The sequence below is a fragment of the Amaranthus tricolor genome, chromosome 9 (assembly GCF_026212465.1).
Source record: "Amaranthus tricolor cultivar Red isolate AtriRed21 chromosome 9, ASM2621246v1, whole genome shotgun sequence".
Lineage (NCBI taxonomy): Eukaryota > Viridiplantae > Streptophyta > Magnoliopsida > Caryophyllales > Amaranthaceae > Amaranthus > Amaranthus tricolor.
This window is the reverse complement of record NC_080055.1, coordinates 21366813-21385632: the sequence shown is the minus strand read 5'-3', so window position 1 is coordinate 21385632 and position 18820 is coordinate 21366813. Positions and strand designations below refer to the sequence as shown.

Below are 18820 nucleotides of genomic sequence, written 5' to 3'. Positions count from 1 at the left end.
GTGCATTTATCTTTTGCGATTCAATTGTGTTCTAATTGTGTATTGTTCATCATGGATTTTGTTTGGTCTTTTTTTAGTTTTGGCATATTGGTGACTTGAATTTTTGATTTCACTTTTTTAGGGTTTTGATTCTCATCCACAAGTTGATTTCGTCAAATACGTTTCTCAAAGCAACCATTGGCATGATTCCCACTTTTTTTCACTTTTTTCTTTTTATAATTTGTATATAATGTTGATTTTTGCTTATTTTGATATCGGATTAGTAGTTCTTTTGATATAGTTTTTTTTTAATTGAGTAATCATTTAGATTTTGATTTGGATTTTTTGTTACTTGAATTTAGGGTTTTGGCTACTGATTTAACTATAATTATGCTGTTTTTTTTTACTAGTTAGCATTGCGTTGCTAAACATATTAATAGGAGTGATTCGTTTTTTCAATTTAAGTTTTAAGCACTAAAGGATCATCAAAATTGTCCTACAATTGACAGATAAAATTGATACCTTACCAGCTGTAAAATAGGTGGGGTGAGTATGGAGATACCTTATGGTTATACTAATATTCAAGGTAAGTGTATTGTATTTTTGCATTTTCTAATTGTTTCACTTGTGGTTGTTTGATCATTTGTTGATAGGAAATCAGTTCAAGATGATGAAATTTGATTTCTTTTCTACACAAAGGTAGTGATTTTTATTTCTCTTGGGGCTTCTTTTTATACAACGTTCCATTTGTTGGATGTATGTAGTATCCACCTTTGTAATATATTAACATTTTAATATTTTTATTTGTATTATTGTTAATAAAAATATATAAAATAACATTATAAATTTCAAAAGTGTAACTTATGCACGCAGGCTCCACAACTAGTTACATAAAAAACATATAAGATTGTTATAATTCATTCCAGTATGTAATTTCAATAATTAATTTATATACATTTTACTAATATATTACTAGAATGATTATCGTTTTGAAAAGGAAAATTAACGATATAATAACATATATTTTGAAAAGTATTTCAAGTAAATAAAAAAATTCAAAGGGAGTTGTAGTATTAAATTGTAGAGAACATAGTTACATGATCTATCGTTTCAAAGAAAAAAAATAAATGTTAAAAGAATCATTTATTAAATGAGATTTTCTTATTGTTAACAAAAGGTACAGTCACATGTAGGTTGCTTGATAGTAAGGTTAAGAGTATATAATACATCCCTTCAGGCTTCAAGTTCAACATTAGCAAAATTGGATTAACAAGTTCCACTTGCGAATTTCATATGCATGAAAAACAATGCAATTAATAGTGATTCATTTTATGTGTATAATCATTAATTTAAATTCTTATTTACTTATTTTATTAATATAGGCGGGCGGAGAAAAGAAAGTTGGAAGAATTAGATGACAACTGACAACTGAAAACCAAACTTGGGATTTTATATAGGGATTTATAATGATATTTGTTCTGGCCAACTGAAATAAGATTCGATTATATTATTATCAATTTTGCTAATCTATTAATCAACGCATTTATGTATTTTTTGATTTAATGGCAACTTACTCAAGAAACATTTAACACCCCGCCATTCATCAGCAATCATACAAGAAATGCTATTTTAATTATATATAGGGCGTATTTTAGGGCGAAACCGTTTCATATTCTCATATGAGAATTTGTGTTTGATGAGAATCCAGGCTGCCAAGAGTCTCCAAAGATGAAAAATCATTCACAATAACAGTCGCTGTGTGCAGTAGATAGACAAACTCAACATGGGGGTGAGCAAATATCACCCATAAAGCCGCCCTCACCACAAAACGCACACTCTAAGAACTCCATGAAACTAATGAATGGACTTCCTTGTGGTGATAATTCGGACCCAAGCTTAAGTTTAGATTTATAGGGTCTGAAAAATTTGAATTCAGATTAAGACCTTGACCTTTAGACTCTGGTGTATTTAAGGACTTAATTTGGGTCTAAATCTTTTTTTTTTCTAAGGAACTATAAAAATATATTATGCAATTTTCAAATATTCGTATAAAATTATTTAAACATATTACACTAACAAGGATTTTCTATTATTTTATATTAATTGTCACAAAATATATGAAATTTTCCAATATTTAAGATTTTAAAATGAAATATTCATCAAGTCTATTGATTTTTATAGTATAAATGCAACTACCATTTATAATTCATATTATATAAATCAATAATGATTCAAATAGGTTAATTTTCAAAATATAACAAAGTTTCAAATCAAACAAACAAATACATATAATAGTGTTTATATAATTTTTCAAAAAATACATGCAAACCTTAAAGATCAAAGATCCAAGACCAAATCGGATCCTCTGCGTCCAAATGTAGGTGAATCCAGATTCCAAACCTTGAAATATATTAGTCTAGACTCTTGTTGAAGTCCAAGACAAATGCCCATTCCTATTCGGGTCTAGCTAGGCGAATAAGAATTTTTTCGACCAGATTTCTGAAAGAGTTTTTCCATAAGGTAATCGCGATGTTCGTTTTTTTAAAAAATATCATTATCATGGGTAAAAACGATGTTAAAGTGCTAAAACATAAGGGTACTATTGGTAATTAGAAAAGTCAAAGGTGATTAAGATGGTTCAACAAAAGTCAAAAGTGTTTAGTGATGGTCAACGGTCATCTAGGCTGGTCAAAGGTCATTTGCGTTGGTCAACGGTCACTTGGCCTGAATGGTGTAGACTTTGATAATTTGGTGGCAGTAATTCGCAAAAAAAAAACATTGAGGTTGTAATTCGCAAAAGCCCTAAATTTGAAGGTTGTTATTCGCAAATTACTCTTATTTTTTTTCATAAAACTATAAAAAAATACTTGCAATTTTCGTTCATTCGTGTAAAAATGTTTGAACATTTTCAATTAAAAGCATTTTCTAATATATGTATGAAGTTTTTCAACATTCAAGGTTTTAAAATGAGATATTTATCAAACCTTTAAATTTTCACAGTACACATACAATAACCGCAATTCAAAATACATAAATCGACCAAGTTCCAAATCAAACAAAACAATACGCATGATTGTTTTTATATAATTTTTAATTGGTTATATGAGTTGGATCTGAGTCTCAAAAGTGTAGTCACGAATCCAAATTGAACCGAAACCCTTATATCATGGACCCATATTCAAGTTAGACCCTTAGGGTCTAGAAATAGGTGAATTTAGACCCTTAAATTAGGGTTGGATCAGATCTAAATCCTTAAAGGTCCAAGATCCATACACGTCCCTAACCCTGCCCTATACCCGTCCCATACTTTACATCAATTTTGTATATTTTTATTAAAATCATTAACAAAAACTTATTCATATTAATTTTTTTTATTACATTGTATGACCAAATAAAATTAAATATATAATTAAATTTATATGAAGCTCATATAACATATACATGGAGTTAATGTTTGACTAGTAAAATATGGATATTACACTCACCATAGCCATGTATACCCAATTACAGGTATATTTATTACTTTTTATTTTTTTTATACTTTTTTATTTAACACCTAATTATTTTAACAGTATACACAACGAAGTCATACATCTATCGTGTTTCTCGGCTTCACTGAAACTTTCTATTAAACATAAAAAAACTTAAAAATAAAAATCACCCAAAAAATCTTACTTTCAAGGGTTGTTTTCCTCTCCGTAGTTATCACTGATAAGTTAAAAATAAAAAAACAGGTTAAAAATTCAACTCCATATCACAAAAAAAGAAAAAGATTATGGAGAACAATCATACCCCATTACTCCAATGTTCCCCAGAAAGAACCGGTAAAATCAATAGGTTGGTAGGGTTTTTAATTGAATGATTGATGATCATCGACTAATGATAGGTTTAATTTATATATAAAATCAGGAACATTGGGGACAGCAGTAGCACACATAATAACAGGAGTTCTCGGATCAGGAGTGCTATCATTAGCATGGAGTTTGACGCAACTTGGATGGATAGCAGGTCCAATTGCATTGATTGTATTCGCATTAATCACTCTTTTCTCGTCGTTTCTACTATGTGATTGTTACAGATCTCTTCATCCTCACCATGGCCTTCTTCGTAATCTATCTTATCTTCATGCTGTTCGATTCTATTTAGGTATTTTTTTCCTCTTTTGCTCTCGTTTTTTTTGTATTTATATTCAACTAAATATAGAATTTAGAATTATTTTCGTGAGAGATTGTTTCTCGGTAAAACGATTCCGAAACAAGGATACCAATGCTAATATTTGTATTAATTGTATGAGCAATATCATTGTATCAAATATCTAGTTTTGAATCGAACTCTTATCACAAAGGTGAGAATGAGACTCAACTACGACTAGGCCGACAAATGATTCTCATGTGCAAATGTTTTTACAAGGCACGAGAAGGGGACTTAGCAATTTGTTTGATGCATAGCATGTAGCCTCACCCACTTCTATTTCAGGCGAAACGAGTGCTTGGCTTTGTGGAATTATTGTACATATAAATTTATATGGAATAGGAATTGCTTATACCATCACTGCTGCTATCAGCTTAAGGTATTTTTTTTTTTACTAAACGATGAAAGATTTGGTTCCTAACTATAGGATGTACACAAATAGTTATTCCCTTTCCTTAAACAAGCTCCAATAAGAACTCTTCATAAAGAAATTAAGAAAAAAAAGACTCTTTAGATGATAGATCTATTATTTAATTGAATAATAAATTTGATGAAAGAAAGTATATCATAAACATAAAAAATATTAAAAGAAAAAAAAGTTAGTGTAACAAATATGAGGACTTTAACTATTAAAAAAACGTTTTTATAAAGTTCGTGTAAACATGTGGAGATCATAAACATTATCAAAATATTAAAATAAGGATGGACAAAGTTAATTTTGTCCAAGATTAGTGAGATAAATAAAAAAATTCCTTATGAAAACAACAAATAGAACAATCTAAAATGACAAATAGGAACAACTTTAAGGAACAGAGAGAGTACTCTCTATATAAATATATGCTATATGTTTTCAGTTTCTCACGGTAGCATGTTTGATGTTTACAGAGCTATACAGGAATCAAACTGTTATCACAATTTAGGTCCTGCCTGCAAATTTGAGGATGCTTATTACTTCATGTTATTCTTCGGATTTGTTCAAATTATTATGTCTCAGATACCAAACATGCATGACATCAAATGGGTTTCGTTAATAGCTGCAATCATGTCTTTTACATACTCCCTCATTGTGCTCGGACTTTCTATGATGCGAGTTACAGGTAAGTTTGTCGAAAACAGTCACATAATTCGCTAATCTCCTCGCGAATCGCGAATTCGAGAAAAGCGAATTATGGTCCATTTGGGCTATTCTTGAAAAAACTTGAGCGAATAACGAATTCAAAAAGCGAATTAGCTAGCGAATCATGTTACACTGGTCGAAAACATAGATCCGAGGAGTGCATGATATATTTTGTATGTGCATACTTAACTTTCATTGTTATTCTAGGAAATGGTGTGATTAAGGGTAGTACTAGAGGAGCACCTACTTCGACTGTCATGGAGAAAGTATGGTTGTTAGCTCAAGGACTAGGGGATGTAGCTTTTGCCTATCCATTCTCCTTGATTCTTATTGAAATTCAGGTATGTAAACATAGGCTTCTATGGAACCAAGTGCACAAATTATATAGAATCCGATTGAGTCGAAGTCTTAACCGTTCTGAAATGGGTGTGAAATGTAGGATACTCTCAAGTCTCCGCCATCGGAAACTGAGACCATGAAGACGGCATCTACCATATCTGTTGTGGTTACGACCTTATTCTATCTCCTATGTGGAGGGTTTGGTTATGCTGCTTTTGGAGATAATACACCGGGGAACCTTATGACAGGACTACATGAACCATATTGGCTTGTCAACCTTGCTAACGTTTGCATTGTTGTTCACCTCATTGGAGGTTATCAGGTTTTTTTTCATCTAATGATATGTTATGTACTCTATCAGCATAAAATTTAGTTTATCTAATTGCTCAACTTTTCCTCGGCAAGGTGTTCACCCAAGCACTTTATGCAGCAATCGACCGTTGGTTTGCTCAGAAGTTCCCAGATAATGAATTTATCCACAATTCACACTCTTTTAAGCTTCCATTGGTTCCATCTCTTAGGGTGAACCTTTTTCGGTTGTGGTTTCGAACGGGCTATGTTGTATCAACTACCCTCCTAGCAATAGCCTTCCCATATTTCAATCAAGTCTTGGGGATTCTTGGTGCTCTCATGTTTTGGCCTTTATCCATATATTTCCCAATAGAGATGTACTTGAGCCAGAGAAATATTCAAGCATGGACAGGGTGGTGGATTGCTTTAAAAACCTTTACTTATGTTTGCTTGATGGTTATATTATTTGCTCTATCAGGATCACTTGAAGGGCTTATAAATGCAAAATTAGGCTGAGAATAAGAATTATGTTCCAAGTATTACGGTGTTTATTTATTTTTTAAAATTTTTTTACCCTTATACTCTTGCATGTAACTTTCTTTTTAAAATTTATTTTTTTTATCATATCTTCATATTTTTTTTGATGAGCTCGCATGACATACTCATTCTATTGTAAAACTTGCGACATTCTTGTTTTAAATGTTCGGTGTTATTCACGATATCCATCTCTTCAAATCGAGGGTATCAATGAATGTTTTAATCACTAGGGCTAGCAAAGGAACGTCTTCATAAACAGATAACTTGCATTGAAGCGATAACTTGGAGTGAGCATGATAGTTATAAATTGCGACATACAGATGATGTGTTTACGCAAACGATACAATAAAGAATACACGGTGGAAACATTAAGAGCCTACCAGATTTAACAATTACACGAGCTACCGCCTCGACAAAAGATCAGAGATGCATCACTTGCATTTCGCAGGATGAAGCCGGAAAATTTTCATTTCGGATGCAACTCTGGAACCGTTGTGGATTCCACCATTTTCACATGTATTACTAGGATATATTGTAGTTGGAAAGGTGTACAAAGACTCATTTTACATATAATTCCTGCTAAAAACCATAAACCTCTGAGTCAGTTTGCAACTAAAACAAGACTTGAGTATGTATATCTAGATCAGTGTCACATGATTCACTAGTCAGCCAGCGAATTGCGAAAAAAAAAAAGAATTATGATCGATTTTAGGCTATTTTTGAGCCATTTTGAGCGAATCGCGAATTCAAAAGGCGAACTAAGAAGCGAATTATGTTTCACTCATCCAGTCGGTTTATGATCAATGTTTATACCTGCAAAGCATCACCATTAAACAGACTGCCTTTTGCTAGAAACTTCTTTTTTGAGACCAGCTCCCTTCTCCTACAATCATATTATAATTTTTGATTGTTAAAGTTAAAACAAGACTAATTAAAAGTTCTACAGCAAAATCACTTCTGACTTACAATCAACAAACACGCACATCTAGTATATAATGAGCTTGTTGGCTTTTTTGAGTCCAGGATAGGTCGAGGGAAAGGAAGGGGTAGGGGAGGGGGCAACGAGAATCGAACCTAGGATCATATGTGGGGAAAATGGTATATGGTCTGACAAGACCTGATTCTCTTGTTGGCTTTAATGGTTCTTATTGTGGCTATTGTAGCAATTGCACGAGTTTCTTATGTTCATTTTTTATACGCACAAGATTACCAGATTTAGTTCATTCTTGAAATTTCATGATTGTAAATTGAAATTTTAACTTGAATCGTTTAGTTAGATCAGCCTCAAAGTCGGTGAATTGAAACAGTGACCTCAATTTGACTTTAAGCGTCCGGTTAGAGGTCGTCAAGAAAGGTAAAGGGAATGGTGCTTAATTCTTTTGGTTGGTGCTTAAGTAGTTGTATTGATTCCTTTCTATCACTATTGCTGGAAAGCAAAACTTTAAAACTGTTCTTCCTCAGTTCCCTCCTCTCACAGAAGGACTGGTTTCCTTCTTCCTCTACACCATGAGCTCACCTTGACTACCAGCCCCTAACTACGTCCAACATCAAGAAGAGCCTATCAACCAAAAATCTGGCTCTCACAACCTGACCTTACAACACACTGACTTCTCAACACCCATCAACCACCTTTGTAGCTTGATCTAAAACTCTTACCGTGTTAGAATGATTTGTACTTTGAAGTGTAAAGTTTCATGATATGTAACATGTCATTTTCATGGTAATAAATTTTCACAATAAAAGTATTTTTGCCCACATATTTTTCATTGCCAGGCTGCTAGCTAATACCACCTCTCTAAATGATAACACGTTAGAACGAATTTTGTGAATAAAATGAGACAATAGGATTGAAAAGGCATGACCATTAAATTTTACTAATTTTACTAAAATTATACTCCCTCTTATTCACTCAATGTGTCCCATTTGACTTTCACCATTTTTAATAAGGATAAGGTGGGGTTAGTAGGCGTAAAAATGTGAAAAAGTTAGTTTAATAAGGGTAAATTACATACTCAAAATGGAAATAAGACATTTAAGGTGATTTGACTAAATAAAGAAGTGAAAGACCTAGGGTGAATAGGAGGGAGTATTACTTTCCAATAATATTCCCGTTATTTAATACCAACAACCAAGTGGACCATGGCTATTTGTTTCAGCAAGGGAAAGGAAAGGAATAGAGAAAGAGAATGAACCAGAAGGAAAAGAAAACCCCAAAATTCCCTGATGTGTTGTATTGGGCAAGAGAAATAAATTACTGCCCCTTGAAGTATGTTGCTAATCTTCTTTACTCGGGTGGGATTTTTAGATAGAGTTTAGTAGGTTTAACTGAACTTATTGAAACGCAAAAAAAAAAAATAAACAATTTAGGAAAAAAACAAATTTATATACATGTTACAATTTTTTCTACTAAGAACAAAATTTTTAGCTCACTGGTAAATCACATGTTATTTCATAGCACAAGTCCGAAATTCACCTTTTAGTTGCAGTATTATTTTTTCAACTTGTTAATTTAAATATTAAACTTTTTATTATTTACCAAGAACTTGACATAAACAATAAATTTAATAGAATTGTAAAGGTTGCGTATATTGTACAACTTAGTTCCTCAATTTAGGAAAGAAATAACGGTAAAAATATTTTTTCTTGATCATATATGCAAATCAATATTCCTAAGATAATATCCTAACTAAAATAGAAGATATGATACGATCATCTCAAAAAAAAAAAAAAATTGAAGATACGATATTGTCATACCTACAGAAAATACCAAGGGTATTTTAGTCTATCAGAGTCGTAAGAAAAGGGCTGAGGTGGCAATGAACACTAAGGGGAATAAATGAGAATATTATAACAGAAATTTGTTATGGTGCTTCTATAAGGAGTATCTTTTATAAGCATATAGTAGCAACAAGCTTTTTGTACTTGTGTAGCTCTATATATATCAGTATGTAATAATTGGTTGAGCATGCAATGAAATATACCCTTCTCTCTCCTATCATACTCTAAATTTGCTCTCATCTCTATAATCTTCTTCTTCTTTCTACCTTTTCTGATCTTTCTCTCTTTTCTGTACTGTTCTTTTCTCATTCTTTTCTATCTTTTTCTTTAGTCCAGGTATCGGTTCACCACAGATATACAATGAAGGTGTTTGGCAAATAGCTGATAGCTGATTACGTTGGTTGATTTGATCACCTGATTTTATTGACTGATTTGTATAGCTGATTTTGAAACCCCTGCTATGAGCCGATTGTTCAAAAACAGCTTATTTATAACAAGTTGTTTTAACCAGCTAATTTACCAAACAATAGCATTGCACCCAACCTTCTATCAAAATAAGTTAAAACTGTTTAATAAGCTATTTTGCCAAACACCCCCATTGCGATATTTACTTAAAACTGATAATTTTAATTTTAATATTTATTTATTATGATTATTATTATTATCTATTGTTGAGATTATTGCACTTGCAACTATATTTTTATTTACATTCTTTTGATTCTATAATTTCTCTTTCGGACTCTCAAATTGTTTTTTGGTAATTTAGAACTTTTTAAGATTACTTATATATTACTTACGTAATCATACAATTCAATAAAAAGACTGAAGAATTTAAAAAGTGATCTCTGTAAGTTAAATTCAAAGTTTGTACATTATGTTGTTATATACAATTTAGGATTTGTAATTTAGGACATTATGTTATTAAAAAAAATTCAGTATTATTCATTATGTTGTTATAAATGATTTATATCGATTATTACATATAATTTGAGTTTTTATAATTTGATAACGACGATACACGATTGCATTTTTTTTAAAAAGTTTATATTAGTATGTAATTTCATACTTATAAACTTCATATTGCACGGGTGTTTTTATAAAAATTTGGTATAATCTGAACTCATAACAAACAAATCCTAACACTTCCATTATTACTAAACCACAGACTCCATAGCTAAGAAGAATCAAGCTCCACAACACTTCCTACCAATCGTCATAAAAATATCTCACATATTTTCAGCTTTTCTCTCCCGAATTCATGCTTGAATATCTATGGTCCATGGACCGGATAATAATCATAATTGATTGTTATGGTGGTTGTTGAAATGATATTTGGTGGTTTACCAATGCAAAAACCCGAATGTGAATTTTGGATTGAAGTTTGAAATAAGAAAGAAGATGAAGATAGTTTTGTTATTCATGGCATCTGGTTGTGCAGCAGAATATAGGAATCAACGGCTAGAATGTTACGTAGGGTGCTGGCAATGGGAATGGTGGATGTGGAAGTGTTGGTGGTAGTATCTATGGTGGAAACAATTATAGGAAGTTATAATCGACTAGATTCATCATCGTTTCAAGAATATTAGTTATTGGCCAAACACAAGCAAAGTAGCACGGAAATGTGTGAATGGTGTGAAAAATGTGTGAATGTAAATGAATATGTATTTCTGTAATTCGAGGTGACAATGTAAACATAGCAACACACACATTTGAGAGACTTGCACTCCTCCCAAGACTAGAGCTAAAATCAACTCAAATGACTACAATATTCACATCCATTTCTCTACTTCCCCTTCCTTATTGATACTAGTTTCCTGTTCCCTAAACTAACTAACCAACTCTAGTAAAATATCTAAGATACCACTCTATGTCATATATGACAAAAGCATTCGTTCTCTTTCTCCATTGCCTTTGATCAAATGGCCCCTCGAGGCTTACAATAAGTGATTTGACTTTTTGCGACTAGAAACTTGGACAAATGGACATCCTAAAAGGAGATTTTATGCTTTTGTGCAGGAATTCTAGTGGGTTAGACTCTAGGTGGCTGATGTGTTTCATGGTACAGGGTAGGGAATAAAGTGCATGTGTTGATTCTTAATTTTCACCAAGATCAAACATAAATATGAGTCCCTTTCTTGTTCACCTTCTCCTTTCTCTTCTAGATTCATTTCCTTTCTGTAAAGGTAAACCAAAAAGGCCCTAAGTTCTATTAAAATTGGCTAGTGATAAGACTTGAGATTGATTGATCAGGTGAGGTTCAGATCAAACAGGATCCGATCCAAGTCAGATGCATTATCACAACTTCCCAACAATGTCTTGACAATAATGTTGCCAAAGATGGGTTACTAGCTCCAGTTAGTAGTCACTTGGTAGTAATGGAATGACTATTAACCAATGAAATAGAAGAAGCAAGACAATCAGGTTACTAATTACTATAATGAGCCTTGATTGGGAGTCATAAGTTAAGTGAAGTATCTTGCATCAAGTGCTCACTGCTCACCAAATGGATTTACTTTTTAGCAACATAATAGACTAGCATTTGTGGAGGCACAGGAATGAAATACAAAAGAATGGTGTGTGCATCTATTTTCTTTCAGAACCATTCCAAACATGAAGGACTGGGTGTATAAGAAACAAAAATAAATGGACGCTCCAATTCCTATTTTTATTCACAAATTCTCGAATAAGACGGTCTCACAATGAGACCATCTCTATTCGGTTGACCCAAATCCCAATATACACTTTCAATCTATAACCTTAAATTGATCGCTTAAAATCTTAAAGTGACCAATTATAACTTTAAAGTGATCAATTTTTATAGTCTTAAAGTGAAGACTTATAACTTTAAAGTGATCATAACAATCTTAAAGTGATCAATTAGAAAATATGTTGATTGTATGCGCCCATCTCATAGTGAGACGGCCTCATACAAGACAACTATTTTTTATTCTTTCCCAGTTTCTCCTTTCATATCCAAACAGGAAAAAATCTCCCTCGCTTAGCATCATTTCCTTTTCCGTCATCAGCACGCACTAGAAGTCTAAACAACTCTTCATAAGCACGTCACCCCTAGCCAACACTCTACCCTTTACTAGCAGCACCAATCACATTGACCTTAAAGTGCATCCCTCGATCAACTACATTTTACTTGCAAGAATTGAATAATATTAGCAAAATGCACTACCATTCCCCAATTGATACTAACCGCATCAAAAATATATAAATCATGATTTAGGTTAGTTCAAGGAAGATCTCATTGTTTCAACCGATATTTGGCAACACGGCAACTTCATTACCCCCTCATGCATCACCGTGATTGATACTGCAATTGCAATCAAAACCACATTTTTTTCACAATGCCTAGAAAATTAGTCTTCCAACCAAAGCCTGCTAAAGGTAATTAAGTCCCAAAGAGAACATCTCACAAATACTGATCTCATAGACTACCCACTACAAACAAAATTTTGTCAAATTCAAATATAATCCGTGTACCATCAAACACTTCAAGTTACAAATGTAGACAAAGGCATGTACCCCACCGAATACTTAGATGACTCTACACTTCAATTACAGCCACATAATCCACAACAAATACACACTTTTACATATGCAAGTGCAACACATCCCACACAAGGACTAATTTCGAAACACAACAAAACTAGCTAATATCAACGAAAAACCTTTCTATTTACTTTCAATAAGCTTGTCCAATTTACTATCAAGGGAAAGCTTATCAAATGTAATAATCTCAGAATCATAAAATATCCCATAACATATCTGTTGGAAATGTTATTGATAACAGTAACTTAAATTCTCTAATACAAAAAGCTGCCAAAACATATATAAGATATTTTTTCATATTGACATTATAAGAGACAATTTGCTTGGCAGTAATTCCTACATAATACATTACTATCAATTTGCTTGAGTGGAGCCACATAATCCTATTTTTGTTACTCCATATATCATGTAATTCAATGTTAATACTTAATAGGGCTTTTAATCAAATCACTAGGCACATCAAAACCTAGAATCCTTCTATTTAGCTCAAATCTTCAAGCAGAAAACATCCAAATTTCACTCCAATTCCTTACAAAATCTCAAGAATTCGTGCAAGATAACATAACCACAAAACAAATCTCATAGTAGAAGGAACAAAAATGCTTACCATTCCTTTAGATTCATAGTAATCATCCAACGCCCATTGATATTTAGACTGATTCAAGCCCAACCAATTCGCCATGTACGAATCAACACTCGAATGCACTAAATTTTTTTTACCATAAACACCCAAAAAAAGTAAGGAAAAAGAAAAGCATAAAATTGATAGTAACAAAAGTGAACAAGTAAAGAATCTTAAAAGGGCAAAACGGTACCGTCTTGGACTTTAGAGACAGCATCCCAAAGAAAAGCGAACCGGTCACCGGCCGGTTCGAATTTAGCCGGAGGAGGTTGAACTGGAGGCGGAGAAATAACGGCTACTTTTTTGGGGGTTTCTGGAATAGAAGGAGGGAGTTCAGAAGTGGGTTTAGGCGTAGGAGGAGTTAGAAAGACAGTGTAAGGACCGATCTTTCCAATGGCTGGCGATGGGGTTAATGGATCTTTTGCATTCGCCATTTTCAGACCAACAAAGAGTGGAAAAGATAGTGTGAAATGAGCTAAGGGATGAGATCAAGGGAAGTAGAGAACAGAGGGTGTGAGAACCAAGTAGAGGGAAGGAAAATTGAGGGATTTTGTCAACATTCTTTCTAAAATTACTTTGAAAATATTTATTTTTTTATAATAATTTTACCTATTAATTAACAGCTAGTCTCTTGAGAGAATGTATCTTTGAGAGACGTATTTCAAGTCTAGCCCATTAAAGATTAATACCTACTTATCATAGTCTTAATGTTTACTTGCCGTATTCTTAATGCCTACTTTTAATATCTCAAATGTCAACTTATATTATTCTTAATGTCTACTTATAATATTTTAAAAAATATATAATGGGTCAGCCCAATTAGATATGATCTCTCACGAGAATTTATAATTAATTAAACATAAACAATTTAAATTTTAACGGTATTTTTCTGGAGTAAACCAAATTACTTTAAGTTTAATTAAAAGAAATAAAGTAAAATAAAATGTCAGAAATAATATAAAAGAATTTAAAAAATTTTCTAAATTATTTTATCATTCAAAATTTTTTATTTAAATTTTCAAATTTTTTTTTACTTATTTTACATTAATTTTTAGTTTAATTTTTTAGTAAATTATCTACTATAGCAGATTATTCGGTTATCTGAGTTTACTCTAAGCAAATATTTCCTAAAGTTGGGATTTTTCATGGTTAATCAATAAATAAGACAATTATAGAAAAATTATGAAAATATTGGATTATTTTTGGTAATTTTTTCTATTTTCTTTTTGATCTTTTGATTTTGATTAAAATATAATAGAAGGGTAGAAAGGGAAAAAAAAAAGTAGATTAAGAGTGGTCCCGATGGGGTCTTTTTGGGATGCAAAAAAAATTTTAATAAACCATAACAATGATGATGAAAAAGTCACCATGACATGGTCAAAATATCAAAATATTATTCCATAGTCAAAAGTCAAAACTATCCTTAAATCAGAAGAGTCGACCCACTAATTTATCTTTATAAGTTCTATATTCATCATTATTATATCCGGTGTATTTACCATAACAATGATGATGAAAAAGTCACCATAACATGGTCAAAAAATCAAAATATTATTCCATAGTCAAAACTATCCTTAAATTAGAAGAGTCGACCCACTAATTTATCTTTATAATTTCTAATTTCATTATCATCATCATACTAGGGTATTCCGCTCAGTGTGTGTCTGATTATTTCCAAATTATTTAAGTAAATAAAGAAATTATACTAAAATTCTTAATTTTTATCTTTATAATTAGACACACACTAGTATTGAAATCCATGAAATACCCAAACTTTTTAATATTGACATACATAAAAATATGATTCTTAAACAATCATGCAAGTATATTGTTATCAACTTAATATTTTTTCATTCAAATGCAATTATTGATATAATGACAATATAACAGTTTGATAATAGAAAATTGAATGTGAAAAACACTGCAAATGTACACATATTTTTTTAAAAAGTAATAATAAAACTTAAAATTTAATCTTATTGCATAAAAAATTATTAATTGAATATTTAGATCTAATATAAATTTCATTAAAAATTTAAAAGTCAAAATCATATTAGCATCTTTAAACTATTCATAATAATAAAGTGTATTTTCTTTTCTAAGTAGTTCATTTCCTAAGAACTTTAAAGTTAAGCATGCTTGATGGGGATCAATCTTAGGATGAAAGACCTCCTAAAAGGTTTTGGTGGGTGCACGAATGAGACCAATGTGTGCTGATTGGACTTATCTTAATTTGTGGGGCCAGTTTACAGCTTTTATGGATAGTCACCGATGAGCAACGGGTCTAATGGGGCTGAGGTGTTAATAGGGGCCGGGAAATTGATAGCTTTGGGCAAGATGCTTAGTAAGAGGCACCCATATGTTGTAAGATTATTTATAACCTCCTTTTAAGGGCTTGAACAAAGTGGATCCTGATTGGACTACTATATGAAAATTAAATTGTGCTACTAAACTTCTTAATATATTATGGAGAACCCTATGGAATGTCATTCTTACTAGCTTGTACAATCCTAATTCCTAAGTAGTAAGTAGGAAATATATCCCAACTTGCTTAGAAGCCCTAGGTCTAGGATATTTTTAACTATTAATATGCTTGATACGTGACTAAACTTTTTGTGATTATAATTCTCGAAGGCTAATCATCATGAAGAGATTAATAATCTTTCTAATACCAAAGATTGATTGGATATATTAAAATTAATTTTGGTCGTTTAATTATAACCTAACATACATCTACAAATATATAAAGATCATAAAATAATAACGCATCTTTCAACCATATATTTAATTATACAAACTCCAATTGATATGGATTCATCCCTTAACCCCTAGATAAATGTAGCCTAACATAGATGTATGAAAAGACATAAATTCAAATAGGCTAAGCATGATTGAAGAAAAAATATAGAAAATGAACTTCCTTAATAATAAGCTTCCAAAGAGAGTCAAAACCAGAAATTCCAAGTAAAATTATAATACAAAACTATCTTTTACATATAATGTTTTCTAAAATCTAGGTTAAAAATTGGAATATCAGATCAAATTCATCGTGAGATACGTGACTGGGTATTGAAAAACACGTCGATCGAGTATTTGGACCCATTAATATTCTATCTTCGAGGCTCTAAAACTAACTAAGTGCTGCTGACATACTCGATCGAGTGTTCACTTTTTTATTCCTTTATTTGCTACGATATGAGAGTGATTGGAAATCCAACCAGGTAAGTTGGAATATCTGACTGAGTATTCCCAATTGGGTACTTTTGATACAACTTTCCAGTTTTCTTCTCGTGAATTCTTCTAAGTGATGGGTGATCTGATTGAATATTGATAAACCTGGTTTGATTCATTATTTTATTTCCATTTCTTCATGGATGAAATTTTGTCTAAGTCAAAAAGTGATATAGTCCAATAAAGTATTGGTGATATTAGCGTATTTACTCGCAAAATACTTGAGATGACCAATTTTTCAAGACAAACATATAATCAAATAGAAAATATGTGTAAAAAACCAATAGGGTCCTCTAAACACCTATAGAGAAGGGAAAACACATGTAAAAATATTAGTGTATCACATTTCCCCTAGTCGATGCAATTATGAAAGAGTACATAGTAATGACTTTTCTGCCTTTTCATTAGCCTTGCCAAACATAAATATACACATACAATCTAACCGACTAGAATCGAAATCACGAAAATAAGGAAATAAATACAAGATATCTACCAAGAATACTATCCTAACCAAAAATATCCCATAAATATGTTGTTACCCCCAATATCCCCCTTCAAGTTAGAGCGTAAGGATCATGAATGTCCAACTTGGAGAGAAGAGAATCAAACTGTGTTTTATCGAGAGCCTTCGTAAATATATCTGCTAACTAAGAAGATGTTGAAACATGAGACAGAGAAATTAAACCGTCATTGATCCCATCCCTAACAAAATGACAATCCACTTCAATATGTTTCGTTCTTTCATGGAAAACCGGATTCTTTGCTATATGCAAAGCTGACTGACTATCACAAAACAACTTGATTGCCTTTGGATGATTCACCCCTAAACTCAACAATAAAGCTTTTAACCATTTCAACTCACACGTAATGGCATCCATGGACCTGTATTCGGCCTCAGCAGAAGACTGTGACACCGTTTGTTGCTTTTTTGTTTTCCAAGAAATAGGAGATTGACCTAAAAATACTAGCCAACCCGTAAGAGATCGCCATGTAATAGGACATGCTGCCCAATCCGCATCACACTAACCGTGCAAAGATAGATCACACTCTGCACTCAACAAAATACCCTGTCCCTTTCAAGTAACAAAGAACTCTTAAGGCTGCCTCCCAGTGCTCAATTCTTGGCTCCTGCATGAATTGGGACAGAATGTGTACCAAATATGCTAAGTTCGGACGAGTAACACCAAGATATATCAAGCGATCAACTAGTCTGCGATAGGACTCCGGATTCGCAAGCAACTCGCCATTAGCCAAGCCAAGTTTATGATTTTGCTTTATAGGAGAACCACTTAGCTTGGCACCCAAAAGACCTGCTTCAGACACAATATCTAGAGTATACTTCCTTTGACACAAAAACAATCTTGCAGAGCTACGAGCAACTTCTATACCCAGAAAATATTTCAAGGGACCTAAATCCTTCATTTTAAAACAATCACTAAGGTAAGACTTGAAAGTACACAAAGTAGTGGAATCATTCCCAGATATAATCAAATCATCAACATAAACTAAGATATTAATTTGAATATGAGCCTTAGTGGATGTAAATAATGAATAATCATAATAAGATTGAAGAAATCCATACTCTCTCAAAGCTGTGACTAGCTTTGCGAACCAACATCTAGGAACCTGTTTCAAGTCATACAAAGATTTCCTCAATCTAAACACCAACGAAGGATCGGAACTCTCAAATCCGGGAGGCAACTTCATGTACACTTCGTCATCATGATCACCATGCAAGAAAGCATTTTGAACATCCATTTGATGAAGCTCCTAATTTTTAGAAGCTGCAATGGCTAAAAAGGTCCGAACTGTCGTCATTTTGACAACCGAAGCAAACGTCTCATTATAATGAACCCCTTCTTGCTGATGATTTTCGAGTACAACAAGTCGAGATTTTAACCGTTCAATCGAACCATTTGAGAGAAACTTGGTCCTGTAGATCCACTGACTACCAAGAGCGCACTTACCAGGAGGAAGAGGCTCCAAGGTCCAAGTGCCATTTTCCTCTAAGGCTTTAATTTCTTCTTGCATTGACTTTCGCCAACCATCATATTTCATGGCTTCTTTGAATGACTTCGGTTATGTGCCATTAACTACTGCTGCAATAAACTTACGATAATTGTTAGAAAAATTATCACAATGTATATAATGTGTGAGAGGATACGGAGTACCAG

General features: G+C 32.4%; 2 protein-coding genes across 3 annotated transcripts; one reads left to right on the top strand and one right to left on the bottom strand.

The window, feature by feature from the left end:
* Positions 1–3600: 3600 nt before the first annotated feature.
* On the top strand, positions 3601–7150 carry LOC130824481 (probable amino acid permease 7). Its single transcript, XM_057689512.1, has 7 exons — positions 3601–3803; positions 3889–4125; positions 4456–4549; positions 5056–5267; positions 5495–5628; positions 5727–5948; positions 6032–7150. Exons 1-7 carry the CDS (start codon positions 3755–3757, stop codon positions 6431–6433), a joined length of 1350 nt encoding a protein of 449 aa, XP_057545495.1. The 5' UTR covers positions 3601–3754; the 3' UTR covers positions 6434–7150.
* On the bottom strand, positions 6667–13966 carry LOC130824482 (uncharacterized). Of its 2 annotated transcripts, none has more exons than XM_057689513.1 (4): positions 13609–13966; positions 13401–13498; positions 7268–7337; positions 6667–7030 (listed from the first exon to the last, which is right to left on the bottom strand). In XM_057689513.1, exons 1-3 carry the CDS (start codon positions 13847–13849, stop codon positions 7284–7286), a joined length of 393 nt encoding a protein of 130 aa, XP_057545496.1. In that variant the 5' UTR covers positions 13850–13966; the 3' UTR covers positions 6667–7030; positions 7268–7283. The 2 variants fall into 2 exon arrangements, with proteins under 2 accessions (XP_057545496.1, XP_057545497.1); XM_057689514.1 differs by having other exon boundaries at positions 6719–7033.
* Between the last annotated feature and the right edge of the window lie 4854 nt (positions 13967–18820).

What these genes read in the sequence shown, in the direction of transcription:
- LOC130824481 (XM_057689512.1), top strand. Translation starts at nt 3,755, where the DNA reads ATGGAGAACAATCATACCCCATTACTCCAATGTTCCCCAGAAAGAACC. An exon ending in TTCTATGATGCGAGTTACAG is followed by an intron (nt 5,268 to 5,494) that starts GTAAGTTTGTCG and finishes TTGTTATTCTAG; the next exon opens with GAAATGGTGTGATTAAGGGT. An exon ending in TGATTCTTATTGAAATTCAG is followed by an intron (nt 5,629 to 5,726) that starts GTATGTAAACAT and finishes TGTGAAATGTAG; the next exon opens with GATACTCTCAAGTCTCCGCC.
- LOC130824482 (XM_057689513.1), bottom strand. Translation starts at nt 13,849, where the DNA reads ATGGCGAATGCAAAAGATCCATTAACCCCATCGCCAGCCATTGGAAAG. An exon ending in TGTCTCTAAAGTCCAAGACG is followed by an intron (nt 13,499 to 13,608) that starts GTACCGTTTTGC and finishes AAAAAAATTTAG; the next exon opens with TGCATTCGAGTGTTGATTCG. An exon ending in ACTATGAATCTAAAGGAATG is followed by an intron (nt 7,338 to 13,400) that starts GTAAGCATTTTT and finishes ATATGATTGTAG; the next exon opens with GAGAAGGGAGCTGGTCTCAA.